We start from the raw sequence: 20,798 nt of genomic DNA, 5'->3' as shown, positions 1-20,798 counted from the left end.
TGTAATGATACACAGACTGGCAAACTGGGTGGGTATGCTGTTGGTTTAAGAAAAGGACTCACTGCACTGTGTCTTTTACTCCATTTTAGTAGTTTTACTTGTGCTATTTTTCTTATTTTTTTATTTAATGCATTTTATGTTCTCTGTAAAATATTTTGAATTGCCTTGTTTGGTGTTAGTATCTCAGCACACTGGTGTCATTGGAGCTACTCACAGTGGTGGGGAAGTAGGGGCTTGTTTTGAACTTCTTCAGACACATGGAGCAGGTGTAGGTACCGAAGAAGAGGATGAAAGACATGAGGGAGATGTCTGGGACAAAGTTGCAGGCCTTGCCTACCAACTCTCCATTGTACTTCAAGCAGTCTGTCTTGGAAAGGGACGACCATGTGGAATTCAGCGGCTGCACAGAGCAAATAAAGTGCATCATGGTCAAAAAGAAAACAAATACAGTAATGTCTGGTTGTCTGAGACTGTCAGTGCAACCAGATACAGTCATAATAACACTGCGCTCATCACTGATCATTTTACCCTGTAGCAAATAAGAATGGTTTTCTGCATCTGTCTCTCGAACCTAATAGCTGGTTTAAGATTTAGGGCCTGGTTCCTAGAAGTCCTCTAAAGACTGTCAAATATTTCAGAAGTAATCTGCTAAAAGTCCTTCAGTGTGAACCGTGTTTCGAGTAAGCAGGTTAAATATACATTACAGAAAACTGTACTGAAGGCTTAACTGAGACAGCAAATGGGAAATTCCAACTTCCGAGTTCAAATAGAGCACACTGTTACTATTCATTTAATGTTCACATTCTTCCCAAGAAAGCGGCAGTAAAAAAGAAAAATCTTACCAGACCGGTGTTGTTCCAGTACCAGACTGAAGTATCTTCCAAAGGATCACCTATATTGTCAGTTTCGTTTTCTGCAAAAACAAAACAAAAACACGTCCTTACGACACAGTGCTCAACTGTAACATGTAAAATGTTGAAAATGCATTACATTTCTTATCTAGCACATTTTAACACAACACAATTTATTATCTCAAAGCTATCATTTATCAAGTGAGCTTCTTCAGGGAACCACAACATTTTAAGTGTGTGCTTTTACCTTAGAGCACCCCAAATCATTTCGTAGGTAACAGGTGAACAGTCAGTCTCAACAACCCTGGCTTAAATCTAGCAGCTGACTGACCAACGAACTTTGCTTTAATTCCAGCCAGGAGCTTATGCTACGGTGGACCAGCCCTATGAGTTATCATCTGTCTGAACTTCTAAAAGGAAGAAAACGTTTTCTTATCCCTGCCTTTGTTGTATCTAATGAAGGCTCTAAAAATGTGCTATTTTAAAGAGCACCATCACAATGAAAAACATGAGACCATCATGTGTTTCTAAAATACATAATTGCTGATAATTCCATGTTGGTTAACACATTTCTTTCATTGTTCATTGTTTAAGGCAGGATTTCAATTTGCATAATTGTGTAATATTGGCATCCACAGGTGAAACACTGTACTTAATGTCAGGATGCCAGACAAAGGAGAAAGGCTTTTCACCTAAGATTGTTGGGGCCATGCAGAGACAGTCATATTGTGTGACATATTCAGTCCTGAAATCGGAGTTGATGGGATAGTGGTGAGCTAATTTAATCATCTTCTTGAAGGCATCATAGATGAAGATGAAGCTGATGAGGCAGGAGAAGCCCTCCTCTGTGAACCGGGTGAAGTATTTAACCAGAAAGCTGGCGTCGGTGGCCACCAGCACCAGGCAGAAGAACGCCGACCACAAGCCAATCCACAAGCGGAACTCCAGGTAGTCAAAACTGTTATCTCTGAAGGCAGAACAAAACAAAATATATCCAAAATTGTTGCATTTTATCAGAAAGAAAGGGGCACAGAGAATAAAACTGTAGCCCTGCACCACACTGTTTTGCTTTACCGTTGCTCAACATTTTTGTGGGGTTTTGATTACATCTTTGTGGCCTCTTCAATATAAAAACAGACTCATGTGTATAGATGTGCATGTGCAGGGCGCACAGCGATTTGTTTTTATGACAATGATATCCTACAAATGTAGGGGGGGGCAAAGAGCAATTTCTCCTGTATGTACTTTTTTATGTCCAGGAGGGGTGCCTTCATTGGTTACAAAAAGAAATGTATAAAACTGACAGATAAAGTCACAGTGACGACACCCACTGATTTGTGTATTTTCATACAGAGGTTCAGCATTTTCATCACCATCTTGTTCTTTCCGAAACAAAGGTTCCAGGCAACTGGTGGACCTGACTGAAAACCACAAAACCCATAAGGTGCCAGATTGTCCCTCAGAGGGAAACCTGCACTGAAACATCCTTAAAGCTACACAGGACCATAATCCACAAAGAGAACATCATACTCAAGATACAACAACACCAATCCATTTATTAAGATAAGAAACTCGTGACTTTCTCAAAGGTCAGAAATCAAATGAGAGGTCATTGTTTTTCTGCATTCCAACAAAGTGCTGGTTCAGAACTGAAGCCTAAATCAGAATGACATCTTATGCAGACCAACAAAATGTCGTGACCACCATGTTGAAAAATCCAGAGCCAGTGTGGACTTCAGTCTGCTTTGATTGACAGAGAACAATAATAGTAATAAGTGCTTTAACATGGACATGAAGTCAAAGCAGCTGTATAAACATATCAGCTAAAGGTGTCTAGTTTGCCCAATATGCCACATAGACTAACAATCACTGTCCCCTTTTGCAACAGCATTTATAAACAGGTTTGCAACTAAATTTTTTAAACATTGTAAGGTGTTTTTCAATCGCCGGCTGGCGTGTTAGATCCACCTCAAAACAGCATTTGCAGTGGCATTCATCAATAAAACACTAACTGTTGTTCAGAATGGTGTTTCTTAATTAAACTGCTGATATTAAGACATTGGTATGTTGGGGAAATAAGACAAAATCTGTAATCTCTGTAAATCAGCTCCCTGCACTGCGGTCTTCCACAGAAATTAAGAACAAACACGAGGCCAATCATTCATTGGGCGCGACTGTTCAGGTGATGTAATAACCTGGCTCTGTTGTGGCTCTCTGGCACCAGCCCTAAACCGGCACCACAACCACACTGGTCAGAAAGGGATAATGGTGGCTATGTCTGTCTTTGTTTTGTTTGTGAATTTCCAAATCTTTTAATATTTCAACTATTCTTGAAAAGTTATGACTTATGTCTTACACTACCAAAAATTCTAGAAGTATATAATGTTTAACAAAAGAAATAAAAACACCCCAATAAGGAGGTAAAAGAGTAATTCTGGGATGTATCCCTGTTAAACAGCATCATTAAAACACTAGATTTACACGAGTAGCTTCCAGGCCTTCTGAAAATAAAGAGCTTACCTGCTGAAGTTGAAGAGCAGCCGTTCAAACACCAGAACAGGACCAGTGCTGCTGAGGATGGTGAGAGGCTGGCCAGCCAGCAGACAGAACACCCCACCGCTGATGGCGGTGCCCAGAAAACTCTCCAATACACCCTGCACACATGGAGCAAACAGGTTAGAGAAAAATCGAACATTACTGTTGATGATTAACACTCTTCTAATCACTCAAGGGTTCAAATCTCAGTCTGACCTGCATATTTTCTGTAGCGTCCCCCAGCAGACCGCCAAAGGTGATGGCGTTTGTCACAGTTCCCAGGTAAATGAACAAAATGGCCGACAGGGCTTGGATGTGAAACGCATCGGTGAAGTCACTGAGAAAGAAAGGCGCTTTTCTCTTTATGTCAAGTATGAGACCTCCACAAAACCTGAGAATACACGGACAAAAGGTTTGTCAAGTTCAGCAGTATGAACAACAAGCAATCTGAACATTTACACAGTCATTGTACAGCCAGATGCTTTGGTGCCTAAAACACATGCAACACTCCATCAAAAGGATGGAAATGTTTAACAAAAAGACTTTCTGTTATCACTCACACCAGTGACATTTTCTAACAGCTGTTAAGTGTAGGTTTCAGGTTTTAAGCCTATAAATTTTGGTCATAAATCATTTACTCTTTTTTTTAATACCTTCCAGTCTTTTCCAGTTCTTCCCCTATTGCATGCCCCCCTCCTCCATGACCTCCATCATGAGGCATGTCTCCGTTCATCTGAGGATCCCCTCCTGCATACATGTTTTTCCTGAAAGACAGATACATTTGTTCAATCTGAAAATTAGAAACTTTGCTTCTGATTAATATTCAACCAGCTAGACATATTAATTTTATCCAGGTCAAATATTGAACATCTAACACATCCCAGTTATTTAACATTTAAGCTGAAAAGCTTTGAGCGTTCTCATTTGTCATGACCTAATTTTTTGTATTGTCGATCAGACAATGTTTATATCCATTAGGTGATTAAATAGCCTGATTGATCAGTGCTTGAATAACACTTGGACATTCTGTTTTACTGCAGCTTTCTATAAAACCAGCTACTGCTGTTTCATAATTGAACACTGTGTTGAACACCTGGATGCACTTCAGTGATTTTGCAACTACTGCTCTTTCACAGTTTACCATTATGCACACACAGCATTTGGAACTGCCCCATATACGTGACTTCTTACATGTTTAATAAAGACAGACTTTCACTAATTTTCTCAGTCTCCTGTTTCTTTTCTCATCAGTTAAAGTCTCTTAATTGTTATTGATGCAGATGCACAAAGAATCGTAATTTTGGCACTTTTTTGTTTTATAATCCTGTAAAATGTTTAACAAATAAGTGCCATGCTCGACCCACCAATTTATGTTGTGATTTTTATTTATACAGATAATATCTAATTGAGACCCAGGGTCTCATTTGCAAGAGAGACCTGTACAACAACAACAATGTGATATAACAAGGGGCTTTCTCTTTATTGTATTAAAGAGCCTAGAGCCTGGCAATGAAAATAAAACTTGAACATTTATTTCTTCACATTATTATAGACCTTTTGTCAGAGGATGGAAGTGATTTGGGAGGCTCTATCCTGATGGTTGGGTCCCACTCTCCAGGAGGAAGCACAATCACCTCATCCAGGAACTCATCAATACCAGCCAGCAAGTCTTGTCTGTCCTTCGCCTTATATGCAATGTCATGAAAGACCTGCACAGATGGAGAGGGACGAGGCATTAGAGGTGGCATTTTTGTGTCACCTGAAAGCATGTGGTGCTCCCAGGCAGTGAACTGTAATATCAGATCTGAGGCTTACTAAATAGGGAAAGAGTGACATCATACATACACTAGATATGCACAACTAATCCCATCTAATCAACCCAAAAACTCATTTTATAAAATGAGTTTATAAAATTAATCAACTCAAATACTGCTCTGGGTCCAGCAGTCTTCACCAGGTGTTTGAGTGAATTCTTTTTTATTTATAATTTATTCTTTCAGAAATAAAAATATGGAGAAGTTCAGTGCTCTGTAGGAGACTATGTAGGAGACCTAGAAATGTGGTTCAATTAGCACAGGAATAAGTTTCCTTAAAGTGAAATTTCGAATTTCCATTTAGATTTTTCAATCACTGGCTGGCGAAATTCTTGAAAAATTTAGAATAGAAAATAGAATTTTGGGATTTCATCAACAGAACATTTAAGAAAAAAAATAAATAAATCAAAGAATCTGGAAAAATTTGTCTGGACACCAGAAACAAGACAGAAAACCAAATCAAATGGCTTTGATCTCTTTCAGACATTACCTTTTTTATTTCAGGAAGACTATAGTTAAAACACCATTCTGCACATTTTACAGCAGTGAGGCTTTAAAGAGAAAAGGTCTGGATACTAAACTGGCCTGCCTGCAGTCCAGATGTTTTACTTAATGGAACTATTTGCTACATTATGAAAAAGAGGAGAAAAATAAACCCAGAACTGCTGAGAACAGGTTAAAATAACGATAAAATGACTTAGTTTCATGTCCAGATGTAGGATGAAAAAAATTACAGATCAGCGTTTCAACTTTGTATATTTTGATGTGTGTACCAAAGCTTCACGTCAGTATTACAGTGGCAGTCTAACCTCATCTGACATCAGTGTGGCGATTGCTCGGCCAATCTCATGGTATGACTTGGCTTTGCCTTTGGGTCCAAGCAAGATGAATAAAAACCTGCAAAATTAAACAATATCAGACTGTAAATGCAATTAATATAATTATAATACAATAGACTGCTGCTCAGATTGGATTTAGCTGACGTTAAGAGGCTGTAAAACTATCTATACACATGAGAGAAAACCACTTAATTCAACTTGTTTACAAACCAAGAAATAGATCCAAACATACAGACAAAAAAAGACTAAAATTCTGCACCGATGCATCTTTCTATATTAAATTTCGCTCCGTCCTATGAACGCCTGGAGTTCAGACTTGAATGTCAGTCACCTTGTGGGAACAGGAACCTCTGTCAGGGCTCCCAGCATCACAGCTTGCTGCAGACGAACAAACGCCACAAAGGGTGCGTCCAGGAAGTCCACCTCCCCCACCAGCACGTTGGAGGCTTCCGCGTCTCTCGGCAACTTTTTCATGAACTTGTTCCTCAGCTAAAAGTACAAAAGAGAAGAAAAAAAGGAGCCTCTAAATGTTACATTCACACCAGCGTGTCACCTAGAAAAGTCTGTGCTCTATTAAAAAACCTATATCAAACAGGACTAACCCATTCAGTTTAAATACCAAACCAAGAAGCTCCTTTGTATCTGCAGCAGTAATATTAGGCCTGTATTTCTCACTGCTGTGGTGATGGTAGAAGCATTAACATGGGGGTCAGATACCTGCTGAGCTTTAAAAGTTCAAAACTTCCCACACAGAGGACACTCAAGACCTACAATTGTGTCTTTGTTGAACTGTGTGTTCTTTTTCTCTCCTTTTCTTCTTGGATTTTCTGAGAAGAATCTTTAAAGTGTGATGTAACTCTTTTTTACGGAAGCCAAGAACGGCCGTGGTTTATTATTTTATTTTATGCACTGTTATCTCATGATAACGACTTATTATCTTGTTATCTCAATATATCAAAGATTGTTATCTCATGATAACGACTTATTATCTTGATATATCAAAGATCGTTTCCTCGTGATAACGAATTAATTGTTGCCTTAGCTGAAGCAGATGGATAGATAGGAGTTCGTCAGCCTCTCATCTGCTAGCCGGTAGCCCCTAAACAAACCTAGTCAGGTAAACAAACTAACTTAAAGTGTAATTTATCGGTAGGCTACAGCTATTTAGACATATAAACATATAAATATGACATCTTTATATGTCTATGACAGCTACAGCCAGTGGCTACAGAAGCCGTTCGTGGTAACTCTTGTAGGTTGAAATCAAGACGAACACGTTATAAATTAATTTGTTATCACGAGAAAACGATCTTTGTTATCTCGAGATAACGAAATAATTCATTCGTTATCACGAGATAACAGTGCATAAAATAAAATAAAAAATCCATGGTCGTTCTCGGCTTCCGTACTTTTTGTTTCAACACTACATCTACAACGCTCAAGCTCAAGTCCAAAAGATCCAGATCCAAAGTTAATCAACAGGAACCTATGCCTCTCAGCTGGTAACCTTTTCACCAAGGAGAAAAGACAAACTGACTTTGGACAGACCATGTTCTGTGGAACTGATCAACTCTTTTTTCTTTTAAAATGTTCTAACAGCAATCTGTAAGACTTTCAGATGAAGCAATCAGGACATGCTGTGCCATGATGGCTATTCAGTCAGACAAGAAATCATTTTAAGACTATCTGGGTATTCACCTGAACATTAAGCTGAACTTGATGCACAATACTGATGCACTTTACAGGAAACCTCTGAGCAGACTCTACTTCCAAGGACAATCAGGTCATCTGGAGCATAAGAGGTACTACTTAAGACCTTTTTATTACCTTTATTGTGACATCATTCATTTTCTATAAATTAGTCTGCTTGTTCAGAAGCATCTTTATTTTATTTAGTTCTTAAAAATTTGAGGAAACTTGACAAGTAGAGGACAAAAGATAAAGAGTCAAGCCTCAAAAACTATCTACAGCAGATGAACAGTATCTGAAAGTGATGTAGTTTAGAAAGAGAAAAAAATCCAGTAAACAGCTGAAACAGGACCTGAGAGATGCAGCTGGACCTTCAGTTGATCTACTGTTCATTTAGAATTGTATAAACTCTGTATTTACATTTATTTTTGTACATTTGTTTTAAGAAATGGCTGCATCTATTTCCTGACAATACACATCAAGACTTTTTCACAGTATCTTATACAGGGTCTTTTCATGGGGTTTGCAGTCCTACATTTTCCTGCTGTGGAAACAAAATCCTATTTTATCTTTATGCTGTGATTCATTTAATGATGCCTCCTGAAAATACTGTTCTGCAAAGAATTCACTGTGTGCCAAAAGCTGTGAAGCTTTTGTGATCAAACAGCTAAATGCATATTACCTGAGACAGGAAACTGAGGCAGTCAATATCATTTTCTACACTAACAGTCAGTCATATTATACATAAAAGATGCTCTCTTCAACAAAAGGTGGAATGCAACCAGTGAACATTAACTGAGATTAATGGGACTGAGACTGAGATTAATGGATCAAGAATCAACGTGGGTGACATTCTCGTGGAAAACTACTTTCTTAAGTGTCCATTTCAGGTTAAGTTGATTGATCTATGACCCAAAGAGACTTGTTGCTCAAACTGGTATTTAGATTACATATACTGTGACTCGTACTTCGGCTGTGCTAGAGTTTAAACTGGATTGGACACAAACATATTTCCTCCTATCAGACAGAGGCTGACATCAGAGAGCTCATGTTGTGGTCTGCTTTAAGAATGGGAAAGAGAATATAAGAACACATTACAATCAGGAACAATAAAGACAGGCTGTCTGCCACTCATCTTCCCACAATATCGACTTTATGAAACAGACACCTTCCATCTCTTAGTACTGAAATCACATACCAACCTCCACTGGTAAGATCTAATCAGAGGCTGTTGAGCTATGTAGGCCAGGAGTTTGTCTGTAAATGATTGAGTTTAGAGGTTAAACCTGAAAACTTCACAACCTGACCTGTGTCCGATCACTGCTAATCCAAACCACGCTGCCCTCGTAAAGCACATGCACATAAACTTAAATCTGCTCTCTACTGGCAAGGAGCACAAGCACATTTAATATAAACATTCCAGTGGGATCTACATGAATGAGGTTTGTTTTTCGTCTCTAATAATCATTTAATTTTAAAAAGCTTTGTGGACAAGATCATTATTTCACATGTGTGTTTCTTGTTCGTACTCCTACTGTAGCATGTGGCCATTTTTTTGCACCACTGAAAGTCTCAAGTTGACATCCCCAAACAAGCACATCTGCATGGCTTGGTACAACTGACAGCAATATTTGTAATTCAGATTTAACATCTGCAACATGAAGAAAACACATTCACTTAAAAATTATTTTTGAAGATAATATTTAAGACAGCAGTCCATTGAGATTGTTAAATTCATCAACAGATTTCACAGCAACATGACTACTAGTGAATCAAAGCTCTTGTTTGCGTCGTGACCTTATCTCCAAGTTATCAGTCTGGTATGGAAATGATCCCTGCTTGTGGAAACTTCGGAAGGGCACTTATGAGCTGAGTGGGCGTGGAGGAGCTTTAGTTTAGGAGATGTGTTTCCTGTCCAGTTATCTCTGTCATATTCTGTCCCACAGGAGCACTTACTGGGCTGCTTTGACCTAATTTTGCTCTCTGCTATGGGATAAGAACATATGAACAAATGGCTGCTGTTAGCTGTGGTAATCTTACTATTCAACTATCAGATTAAATTCTTTCTAGGTGATTCCTCTGCATGTACAATGGTAGGATAGAACAGCAGCTTTCTTCAAAAAGAAGTGACCTATACATCGATTTGTTTTGCTTTTAATAGTTTTCTAAAGTCATAAATCCACTCTGACCTTAAGATTAAATGAGAATTCACTGTGAATTGATCTTTACTTGATTGGAATGACAAATATTGCCAAAGTTGCTGTGATTTTGACATCTTCACCTGCAGTTGATCCTCTGTTTTTCTATTTGAAGCATATTAGTAGAATAGATAAGACAGTGTGAGCCATATAAATACCAGAGGGTGAAAGATAAGTAACATGTCGCAAATGTTGGGAGTTCATTGATAGACACCATGAGGACAAAAAGGAAGCCACTCCGAGTGTCACGGATAATGTGAGATAAAGTGAACTGTAAAGCTGTGGTGGAAAGTCACTGCAGCAGAGGACATTTTTGGTTGGATGCTTTTGTCACAGCCCGATCATCATTACAACCTCGTCTTACTGCAAAACTTTCCACATGAAAGTTAAAGTTTATTTAAACCTTTACAGATTTGCAATAAACTTCTCATTACATAAACAACATGGCAGCAGAGCACTCTGAATGATGGCGACACTTGCTGGAAGAATGCACTTCAGACGATGCAATCTCTGCTCTGACCAGTTTCCTCTGCTCTGCAGCAGATGAAGCTGCATCAGGCTAACCCCCTGTTACTTCTTATCTTATTAAGTAGGCTGGTAAATAAACAACTAACATTTCCCACCTGTAATGCCCAAACAACACCAGTCTATGGATTTTTTCTCTAATGTGTCACATGATTTAAGATCAGTTAGAATAACTTTTTTATGCAGCCAGTATAAGTCAGTATCTGAAAATTCACTAATTAGTCCTGAACAAATCTGTTATACGCATCTGTGCCAGAATATTATTCGTAATTGAATTTCCTGTTTCATTAGTAATTAGTTTCATTTGGTTTCATTAGTTTATTTTGAGGGAGTTTGAATTTCAGCAAGCCCCTCCACCCTTTCTACCTTTTATATTTGGGTTTCTGTTTGATTTAGGGGCTGTAATATGCAACTCCTGGTAAGTAAATAAAGTAAAACCACCAATCTTGAACTCTTGGGTGATGTTCATTCAGTTGTTTGATTTTGTAGAGAAAAAAATATGTGCTGCAAAATTATAATCATGACTTTGTTGCACCTCCTCTACCTGAATGATTTGAAGCATGGACTTCACTAAAAACAATGTTGTACATCAATCTACTCTCAGCTGTCTCATATAGCTATTGAAAGCTTTGCAGGATGAAACCTTTTTTTCATAACTTAAGATCCAGAGGTTTTAGCTAAGCATCTGATGAGTTAATATGAGTTAATATCTCTTTGCTCTGTGGCAGGATCTATTATCATTCTGAAAAATGACCTCAGCATCACCCAAACCTTCTTTTAATTAATGGACTGAGAAAAGTGTCCAAAATTCCAACATTCACCTGTGCTTTTACTGAAATGCCATCTCCCCTGGTCTTTTACCGGATATCATCCCTATATCGTCAAAGATTGTGGAAATTTGTTTTCTTCAGGCTGTCAGTTTTACGTTTCAGTTGAGCTGCACCAAACTTAAAGTTCCAGCATTATCTCCTTGTCCGATACAGGTTGGTGATTTATCGCTGAATATCACGTTCGTGATACTTCAAATCCCCCACAGTCCATGACTGCTTCTCTTTAGCCCCCTGTAATCTTGTTCTCTTCTCTTAAGGTGATAGTGGTAGTTCATGTTTGGCTTTATTGGATGGAAATCCCATTTCCTTCAGCTGGTTTGTTACACTTCGGTCACAAACACCAATTCCAGTCTCTGTCTATTTGTTGTTTCATAAGTCAGAAAGTCTTTATTGTCACTCACCTGGTCCTTTTCTGGTTTGTCAGAGATGTCGTTCAGGCTGCTCGACGCCAAGTTGCGATGAGTTGTGGTGGGACTATCTGATATGACACAGCAACACACAGCAGTTAGACAACGACACCTTCATCATGATGCAAGAACTGAGCAGAAAAGCGGATGAAGGAGAAGACCCAGGAAAAGACAGTGACCCAGGCAGTTTGCTCCAAATGCATCGCCAAGAAATTTCAGCTTCTTGTGACTGTCACCAGATGTACAGTCTGGAGCACACCAGTGGACAAACTCACAAAAACTATCATTTATCCAGCAAACCCTCACAGCTGACTGATACATTTTTACACATTACCAACTAGCTGATCTCTGGATTGACAACATCTGCTTGAAATCTTATGCGCAACTCATCTTGATTTAACACATTTACCACAAACTATTCACCAGAGAAAGATCAATATTAAAGTGTAATAAAACACCAAAATACACTCAAAGACTTGGCATCTGCAGTTTACTTAGCAGTCTCTTAAATATAATGTGAGCTCTGCTATTAGAATTTAAATTTAAAGATCAGCTGACTGAAATCAAACCAATCAAATATCACTTTGAAACAAATATTGTTCGTAAATCTTTCTCAAGGTTTCAGCTTGGATACCAACTGTGGATCACCCACTCAATCAGTCCTTCACAGGTGAGAAAATCTTAGTCCCATCTTTCACATCAAACTCTCCCACTAAGTGCCTCGTCATCTGAAGCAAGTGAACATCAGACTCGGGCTGATGTTCTGCTGACTTTCTGTTTCAGCTTGTCAACCGATGAGCTATCTGACAGCACAGCGTGACCTTACTGCAGCTGCGGGGCTCCCAGAGATCAGAAAGGGTTTCCAGGGACGAAAATCTGGTGCCACTGTAGCCTTTCATACATCTGCCCCCTCAGCATTGTGGGTAATAACATGCATGTCAGTATGATGCAGCCAGTAAAATACATTTCTTTTTACAGATAGCCACATAATGAAAATCATTACCTCTGATGTATCTAATCTAATAGCTACTGAAGATTAAAGAAAATATGTCTAAACTATATCTAAAATATCTAAACCAACTACTAATGTTTTATTTTTAAAAAGGGAAATTATAGCGATGAAGCCTGTTAAGGTCATTAAAAAAAATAATCTACTGATTGACTAAGATTTTAAGTTGCTCGTAACTACGTTCAAACTGCAGCTGCAACTTCTGTCAGTTCCGATGTCACATATGACAGAAGAATGAAAAGCTGAGTCCGAATTTCCCACCGTGCACATCGATACTGATCAGTGGTCTGCAATGTGAACGTAGACTGGGTCTGCTGAACTTACTAAGCCAGTCCATACTGGTACTCCTTTGGCTCTGCAAGTCCTCCATTGAGATGTGACCTGACAGGCAAGTCACAGAGTTCTCAAGAGGACTGCGGGCTTTTAGTAGCAGCAGCAGGTTATCAAACCCAATCCAGGCAAGCGAGAAGGAGAAAGAGACACGGAAAGGAGAGATGAAGGGAGAGCCAAGCACAGTTGGACAAAGCAAAAGAATTGTTAAGTGAATTAAATCAAGGCTGTTAAAAGATTTGAAAAGTAAGCTGTGTAATCATTGTGTTACAGGCTGTGCAGGGCAAAACTGAGGGAAGAAGAGTGGTGTAGTTAAATAAGGATACCATGGGCCATTGGACAGCGCTGGTTTAAACATATTCTAACAAGGATGCACTTTATCCTTGCAGAGTTGCAATCAATTAACAGATTATCAGTGATGGTCTTTATCTTTAAAGATGCACCCTTTTATGAAGTAAAATCCACAATTTGTCATAAGATTGTAAACAGAGGGGGCCTATTTTCTTTTTGAGCACGAAAATGTTTTTGAATCTGCCAGCAGGTAGTAAATAACTTCACTTTCCAAAGGTCCATGGTTGGTCACACATTAATTACACAGTCAACACAGTGAGACATCAAAGCGAACATGTCATTAATGTCAGTTAGACCATAGTGGCTGGCCTGTCACTTCCCTCATGTTAAAGATGACCACAGCATCACCTGAGAAAAATTATTACTTCAGAAGAATATATGTTATATATGTTTTTTTTAATCAACTAAAGGTTTTTATATGCTGATGATCTTCTTCAAACTAAATTTTCAGAGAAACAAAGTGACAGCCCATCCTATATGATGAAGAAATGTTACATTACACTCTAAAATGTGCATTTGACAAGTTTGACCCGAGTTACAATTCATATATAAATAGTAAATCGTAAGAGAATTAAGAATCGGTCATCCTTTACAATCAAAATACTTTGTCAGCTTTATCATTTCCAATGTCCTTAGACTTTTTTCACCAAGGCCATAAATGCATGCATTGACGATTAGAGAAGGCTTACAAGTGCTGATACATTTAGCCTACATTTAGCCAAACTGTGTCATGTGCCTGTGAATGAAGTTACAACTGTTGCCTACATTTGCAACATTCGAAGGAAACCCAACTAATATGACTTATCAGATTAACATTGCCGTTGGCTATATGGATGCCGGCCATCGTGGTTTACATATCATATGCAGTTGTGACATCAGCTGGCTGGAACAACCTGCTGTCTGAATCTTCCAGTGCGATAAATATGACTTCTGTTTGGCCCAATTTGGACATGTGTGGAAGACATTGGAACAGTTTGTGTTTCGCACAAAGAAAATAGAAATAAAACAGACCCCTCCTATCACCTGGCAGTACTGAGAAATTAAGTTGGGCCGACTAAAAGGTAAAACATTTTGTTATCGGCCCCTTTTATGTGAAACATCAGCTGTGAGCTTTTTCCCCTTAGCACTAATTGACAAGGGTATCAAATGAATGAGGGAAGATGTAATGAGAACACATCAGCAGGTCTTAAGGAGCTGTCTTTGTTCTCTTTGTTATCCACACCTGTGAAAACATCTGGGAATTACAATATCATCGACCCAGAATATGCTGTGTATGTGAATTAAAGGTAGGGTCAGTAGTTGAAAATATGTGAGAAACCTTGAGGATTTTGAAATAATCAAAATAAGTTTTTAACAGTGTATTCAAGAAGAAAAGGGTAATTGAAGCATATTAAGGTATAAAAGTCTTACAAGTCAGGGTTCCTTGTAAAGTGTTGTTAGAGAGTTGATATCAAAGGTTTGTGATGAATTAGAAAAACAAATCTATAACAATTAGTTCCATGAACTGAATGATTGAATTAATGTGCAAAGTTATTGTGTTGACACAATCACAGACTTCACCCCTAAAAAATGTTTTCCAGTATCTGGTACTATTTATTTAGTTCCACATTAGTGGGTTCAAGCAGAGGAGGGCAGCAGCGTGTCCCTTTTCACACACTGTGACACCCCACAGTAACTAAAGAAAACAAGGAAAAGTCCAAAATAAATTCTGAGGTATATCATTCCCATTTGGATTTTTTTTTCATAACAAATTGAAAAGACTGCACCAAACTGGCATCAGTATTACCGTTTTCCTGGTTGGAAAACAGCCTACTTGCACTGGAGACCGTTTTTCCAATGTCAGCCAGAGAGCGCAGGTTGGACTTCTTGGTCTGGTGGCGATGTTTCCGTAGCAACGTGTACATCACCTTCTCCTTCAAGTCTGCTTTCAGCTGGCCGATATCAATCTGGTTGTCGGTGATCATCTCTGAAGATGCAAAAAAAGGGAGACATCAGAATGATTCAGTGTATTTTTGTATTCTTATGGGGAAAATAACGTCCTGCTCTGACAGACGAGACAAACAGCAAATTAAGACACCTTAAAGTCGGACCACATTAAGGTGTTCCAAAGTTGATAGAGATGCAAACAAAAATAACACAGCCTTAGTGTTACCATGCATCACTAAATATTTTTTTTTACATTTAATGCACAATCTCAAATTATAAAGGTTAGAAAATTAATGTTATCAAGATTATGACAGCAAAACAATTAAAAAATGACCTGTGCTTGCCTTAGAAAACATAATTTGTACTTTTTCCCCTCGTGCACTTGATTTCACGACAAAATCACTTAAAGCAGATAACCAAGTCACAGTTTCTTCACACTTGCACAGATTTAAGTTTCCAAGATTGTTATTCTTGCGTATAAAAGTCTTTATGTTATCATAAAATGGCTCAATCTAAACGTCTATGCTATTTTCAAAAATAAGGTCAGAAGCCTGAATGTTCACAGAAAGCAGCCTTGGGGAGATTCTCCTCCTGCGGAGGGGTAGTACTGTTAATGGTCCATCAGTCAAGTCGGCAGACCTCAAAGCAAGAGGCCCAGTTCCTCTCAGCCTGTGCAGTCCATGCAGCACAGTCAATTACTTCGCATTAATCTAGCCAAGTGGTAGCTCTTCCTCCTGCTCCTTCATGCAGACAGAAACGATGGGCGGCGGCATGACATAGGAAGGCAGAGAGACATAATCGTCTCAGAGCAACTGGAGAGGGTTGACCGTCATCAGTTTATGACATTTTTGTGAGACCATTCGTAAACTGCTATTTGAGCTCAGAGGTGTAATGTAAAGTTCAATGAAGCCAAGACCTCAGCTCTAACCTGTCGCAATTCTTAAAACAAAAAGGGCAAGAAAAAAACATCCTGTGGTTTATCAATCTACAAATCTGCTCGCCACTCTGCAAATGCTGCACATCAGAGAGCAATTGAAATCACACTGACAGACAGGGTCTTGCTACACAATCAGGAACACACTGACCTTTATCAGTCAGCAACAAAACTGGAGGAATGAAGGGATGTGAAAGGAAGACTAACTAAATGATGAAAGCAAATACCCTTAAACCAATAAATTCTTGATTTAATAATCAAGATAGATTTTGCCTGATGCCAACATTGTAAGATCAATATTTTGTTCATTTCAAAAGGAAAAACCTCCTGTTTTAACCCCTATGGTTAAGTGCTACCGGAACTTACTTACTCCAGTAATTATTAGCATTTTTAACTATAGGTAACTGAAAATAGTTCATCATACAAACAGTACTCTGTTAACTTATCATGAGAACTTTAACAGCACAACTGGTAATTCCAAATTTAACATCTCAGTGACAATCACCCGTATAATTCAGATACAGCATATTACTTTTGTAGCTGTTGCCAATGATCAACAATGTTAGACCTGCATATTTTGATATAATCCCTAATATTTCTGTTATCACAAATGACAAAATTAATAGATAAACTGTTTTAAAGGCAAGCTTACCAACAACCTGAGGCAGAGTGGAAGCTTCCATGTCAAGCATGATGGTGCCTTTCTCTATGCATGTCCGCAGTTCAAACAGACTGTGTAGGGAAAGTGTTGCCACGTGGGGTTTACTCCATCGTTCACCTCCTTTTTCTACCTTCTCCTCAAACTTGATCCACCTGGAGGGAAGCAAATAAAGAAAAATGTCTGAATAGGTAAGAGTTTCCTTTAATATCATAATCTTGAATAAGTGTAATACAAGCATATTGTAATTTGGCAATAATGGAAGACTTTAAGGAAAACCACTACACGATGTCAACGTAATAAACCATCAGGGTAGATGAAGCTGATGTAACCAGGTTTGTCAACACTGATCAGATTAAATATAAATAAAGTGCACATACATATGTGTCCTTGGAGAGGAAGAGACCTCAAAGATTTGAGAAATGTTGCTTTCATGCAGGGATTTTCAAAACCCTAAAAAAGTATGAAGAATGATCCAAATGGTCAGCATTTTGCCTTTAATCTAATTTTGTTTACTTATCAGGCTCTCATAAAAGGCATATAATGCACACAGGTCCGACAGGTGTACAGCTAAGTGTCCAATGATCCATAGCTTTGCCAATTATATGTGTAAATGCAGCAATGCTTCATTTTTTCTGAAATTAGGATGCAGTGTTTCAGTTATTACTTAGATGGATGGAGAACAGGACCAAAGGATTCATATAAACATATGAGTCAAGGGGATGACAGAGTGAATTGGTTCTGAGCAGCTGTTTGTATAACAGGGTTTTATTTGCCCACTTTGGCGGCTAAGCTTGCACTTGGCAGACAGACAGCTCTACCCAGCACTTCTGCTCATTCCACTTCCTAAGATACTGCACACATTCTTGAAAAAAAAATGCTTTTGAGTGTAATTTGCTTCCTCATCACAAGTCTTCCATGATTTTCCAAAATGCGAGCACTATGACAGCAGTTTGTCACAGGTGAGACACTGACAAGTCACAATTACTTTACACAACCCCACTTTAAAAAAGTGCAGTGTGATGGGAGTGATCCAACATTAAAACGAGAAGCAATGCACAAAAGAATCTGGGTTGTTTCTCATGAATTTGAGACTAAACATTGTCAGAGACTCCTCATATCAAATGCACTACCTGAAAAGATGAAGTGTGTACAAGGTAGCGACATCTAGCAGCACAAACTGCAAATCCCCCCCTGGGACTCTGTAAAAAGCTGACTCTGAAACCAAACTGCTGAATGTTGCTTATTCAAACGTAATAAAAGCGACATAATCACATTTTCACTTGATTCTACATTTACATAAACAGTTTTATAATACTACTTCTCTACCAGTAGATTACCCTAAACGTTACACATTGGAACTTTAAAAATCCTCAGTTTATTACCCCCAACCTTTCTCCCTTATTTCTTTATTTTTCACTTTTGTACTTTTCCATCTCCCATCTCAAAGCCAATTTTCTCTCTGGCAGAGTAACAGAAGGTGTTTAAATGATTATTATCACTATCATTTTAAATATATATATATATATTCTGCTAGAATAAAAAAAAACAGACCTTATCCTAAAAAACTCCATCGAGTATAAATAAAAAGTAAAGGAAAGTATAATGTCTATAGTTAATGTTCACTACTAGAGTTCCTGTGCAAATCATTCATCCCACAGTGGAGCAAATCTTCTATCTGTTGTACAGTTGGTCAGAGGTTACAATGACAAACTCGTTTTGTGCCTCAAACAGCAGCACAGGGATCCAGTTTCCCCCTGAGAGAGTTTCACTCATCCACGGCTAATGATGTATAAATAATCATCCCATCTCTGTCCCATCACAACCCACCAGTGGGCCACACAAAAGAAACCTGTGAAACCTTCAGCTGAATGAAGTTTGCTCAAAGTTTTTGAGGAAAATTGATGTGATGGCTTTTGGCATCCTCAGATAAACTGGACTTTACTGCATTATTTGAATGGCCGTATCATATGAATGGAGAATGTTTTAAACATAACCTGTAAAAAAAGGGGGCACATGCAGGAAGCGTAACGTGTGGGGCAGAGGTTCTCACCTGGCTGTCTCTTTCCATTCCATCTCCTGTCCATCCACTGACAGCAGTTCATCCAACTCAGTAAAGAGCTGTGGGGGTGCCGGGCCATCATCTTCCTCCCCTAATATGAAGCGGATCCTCTCGGCTGCTGGTGAGACTGCAGAAAGAGGAAAAATACTTCGATTCACAGGCTGGCAATGATGCCCATTGGGCATGGGTTTAGGCACAGGCTTTTCGTCCTCAACTGGACCCTTCCCATTGACCTCAGGAGGAGGTGGAGGTGGTGGAATCTTAACTATGACCTCTTCTCCTTTTTCCTCTATATCCTCTTCCTTTTCTTCTTGATTATTGTTGTTGTTGGACATCTTTAAAATCTCACTGACCACCCAGATACTTTCCAAGTCAGCTGACCCAGAGTTTGCAAATCACACAACAGTCTGCTCACAGCTCAAGCTCTCCAGAGTCCCACAACAGCAGCTAGCACTTCATTAAAGTCTTGGGTGGAAGTGACAGCCACTCTCAGCTGCCTCCACCAGCACTTGGCGAACCAGGTAGGAGGGGGCTGATGGGGTTTAGGGGTCCCCTCAGTGACAGTGTCCCCACAGCTTGCCCCATTCTCCCTCTCTGCCTCCCCTTCACTGTTCAAACAGGCCTTCACTATTGGCCCTGATGCCTTGGCAAGCAGCCCTGGAACCCCTCATTAACAATTAGGAAATGGTTCACAAACTGGCCTATTCTTTAGCTGTGGCTTGCCTTTCTTTCCTTTTGTCTTCTTATTTGAATATTAAGAGAGTAACACAATTTCAACAGTATTGATATACAATAAAACGTTTGAGTACTTTCAAACACAGTAAATGCACGACATGATCATTGATTACTCAAACAAGAGCATGCTATTTTTAAACTCTGAGTAAGAACCCACTAATAATTCTTTCATGAAAGCAGGTCCGTGGATGGATGTAACTGTACACAGTTTTTAGTCAGTAAACTACACAAACCTGGATAAGTGTTGCAGCTTATTTAGGCTCAGCCCCTGGAAAACATTCTGGCTTTGTAAGACACACCTAAAAATATACTAGATAAAATTGGAATTAATGTAATAACAATATGACATGTCAAAATGTAAAAAAATATGAATACATATGGTCTAATAATGTCCTGAAGTTGAGACTCTTGATGTGTCTGTTTAGTCTGTGGGATCCTATGAGTAGTAGCTGGTCACTTGCCCCTCAATCTCCATCTCTATAAACAGCTTGGTCTCAGCAGAGGTGTTTCAGTAGAGGTGACAGAAGGGCCACTGCGCTTCAACCAACAGATATTTTAACCAAAGCTTGTCTTGTACATTTCAATAAGATCTCAGGAAATTGTGTCAACTTATTGAAAAAAGGGCTTATGTCACCTTTCTTCTTTCATGCCCTGATGTGTCAAATGTGTGCTTTTCCTTTAAAGGCTGCAATGACACATGACATTTTAAGACACAAAAGCTATCAAAATGTTTCAAATTTAGGGAAAAGTCAACCACTTACAATAAACTAAAGATTTAACCCCTCTTTTTTCCTTTTTTTCTACTTTCTTCAGACGTTGAGATTTAACATATTTTACTGGACAGATTTTAGGACACTTTTTCAAACTATGCATCACCTCATATTTGGTTAAAGAGTATGATTTGGATTTCACGGCTGCATTATGTCAGTGGGGGGGACTTACTGTGGAGTGCAAAGGTAAAAACGTATGTGTCAGTGAGTGAGTGTTATCAGCAAAGCTGGCTGATACGATTACGTGGCTAACACCTTACAACCACGCTATCTTTTTTCTTTTAGAAATGAATGAATAAATCAATTTAAAAAATGATACCCTAAGGAAAAGTTTG

The 20,798-nt window shown here is 38.8% G+C and overlaps 1 protein-coding gene across 4 annotated transcripts in view; it reads right to left on the bottom strand.

Moving 5' to 3' along the window:
• slc4a4a (solute carrier family 4 member 4a) overlaps nucleotides 1–20,798 on the bottom strand; it is a 53,658-nt gene that overhangs the window by 12,202 nt on the left and 20,658 nt on the right. For 2 of the 4 annotated variants that reach the window (XM_072387328.1, XM_072387329.1), the window contains 13 exons: nucleotides 18,950–19,085; nucleotides 16,891–17,051; nucleotides 15,165–15,344; nucleotides 11,683–11,759; nucleotides 6,371–6,528; nucleotides 6,010–6,097; nucleotides 4,941–5,095; nucleotides 4,040–4,150; nucleotides 3,603–3,777; nucleotides 3,372–3,505; nucleotides 1,544–1,818; nucleotides 843–913; nucleotides 215–400 (listed from right to left, as the gene is read on the bottom strand). In XM_072387328.1, coding sequence (XP_072243429.1) covers nucleotides 215–400; nucleotides 843–913; nucleotides 1,544–1,818; nucleotides 3,372–3,505; nucleotides 3,603–3,777; nucleotides 4,040–4,150; nucleotides 4,941–5,095; nucleotides 6,010–6,097; nucleotides 6,371–6,528; nucleotides 11,683–11,759; nucleotides 15,165–15,344; nucleotides 16,891–17,051; nucleotides 18,950–19,085 — 1,907 coding nt within the window. Of the gene's footprint in view, nucleotides 1–214; nucleotides 401–842; nucleotides 914–1,543; nucleotides 1,819–3,371; nucleotides 3,506–3,602; nucleotides 3,778–4,039; nucleotides 4,151–4,940; nucleotides 5,096–6,009; nucleotides 6,098–6,370; nucleotides 6,529–11,682; nucleotides 11,760–13,021; nucleotides 13,118–15,164; nucleotides 15,345–16,890; nucleotides 17,052–18,949; nucleotides 19,086–20,798 lie in introns of all 4 variants that reach the window. The other 2 variants (XM_072387331.1, XM_072387330.1) reach the window with 2 other exon arrangements.

The sequence above is a fragment of the Leuresthes tenuis genome, unplaced genomic scaffold (genome assembly GCF_036924035.1).
Source record: "Leuresthes tenuis unplaced genomic scaffold, fLeuTen1.0.hap1 SCAF_6, whole genome shotgun sequence".
NCBI lineage: Eukaryota > Metazoa > Chordata > Actinopteri > Atheriniformes > Atherinopsidae > Leuresthes > Leuresthes tenuis.
The sequence above is the reverse complement of the archived record's forward strand: the minus strand, read 5'-3'. Positions and strand labels throughout refer to the sequence as shown.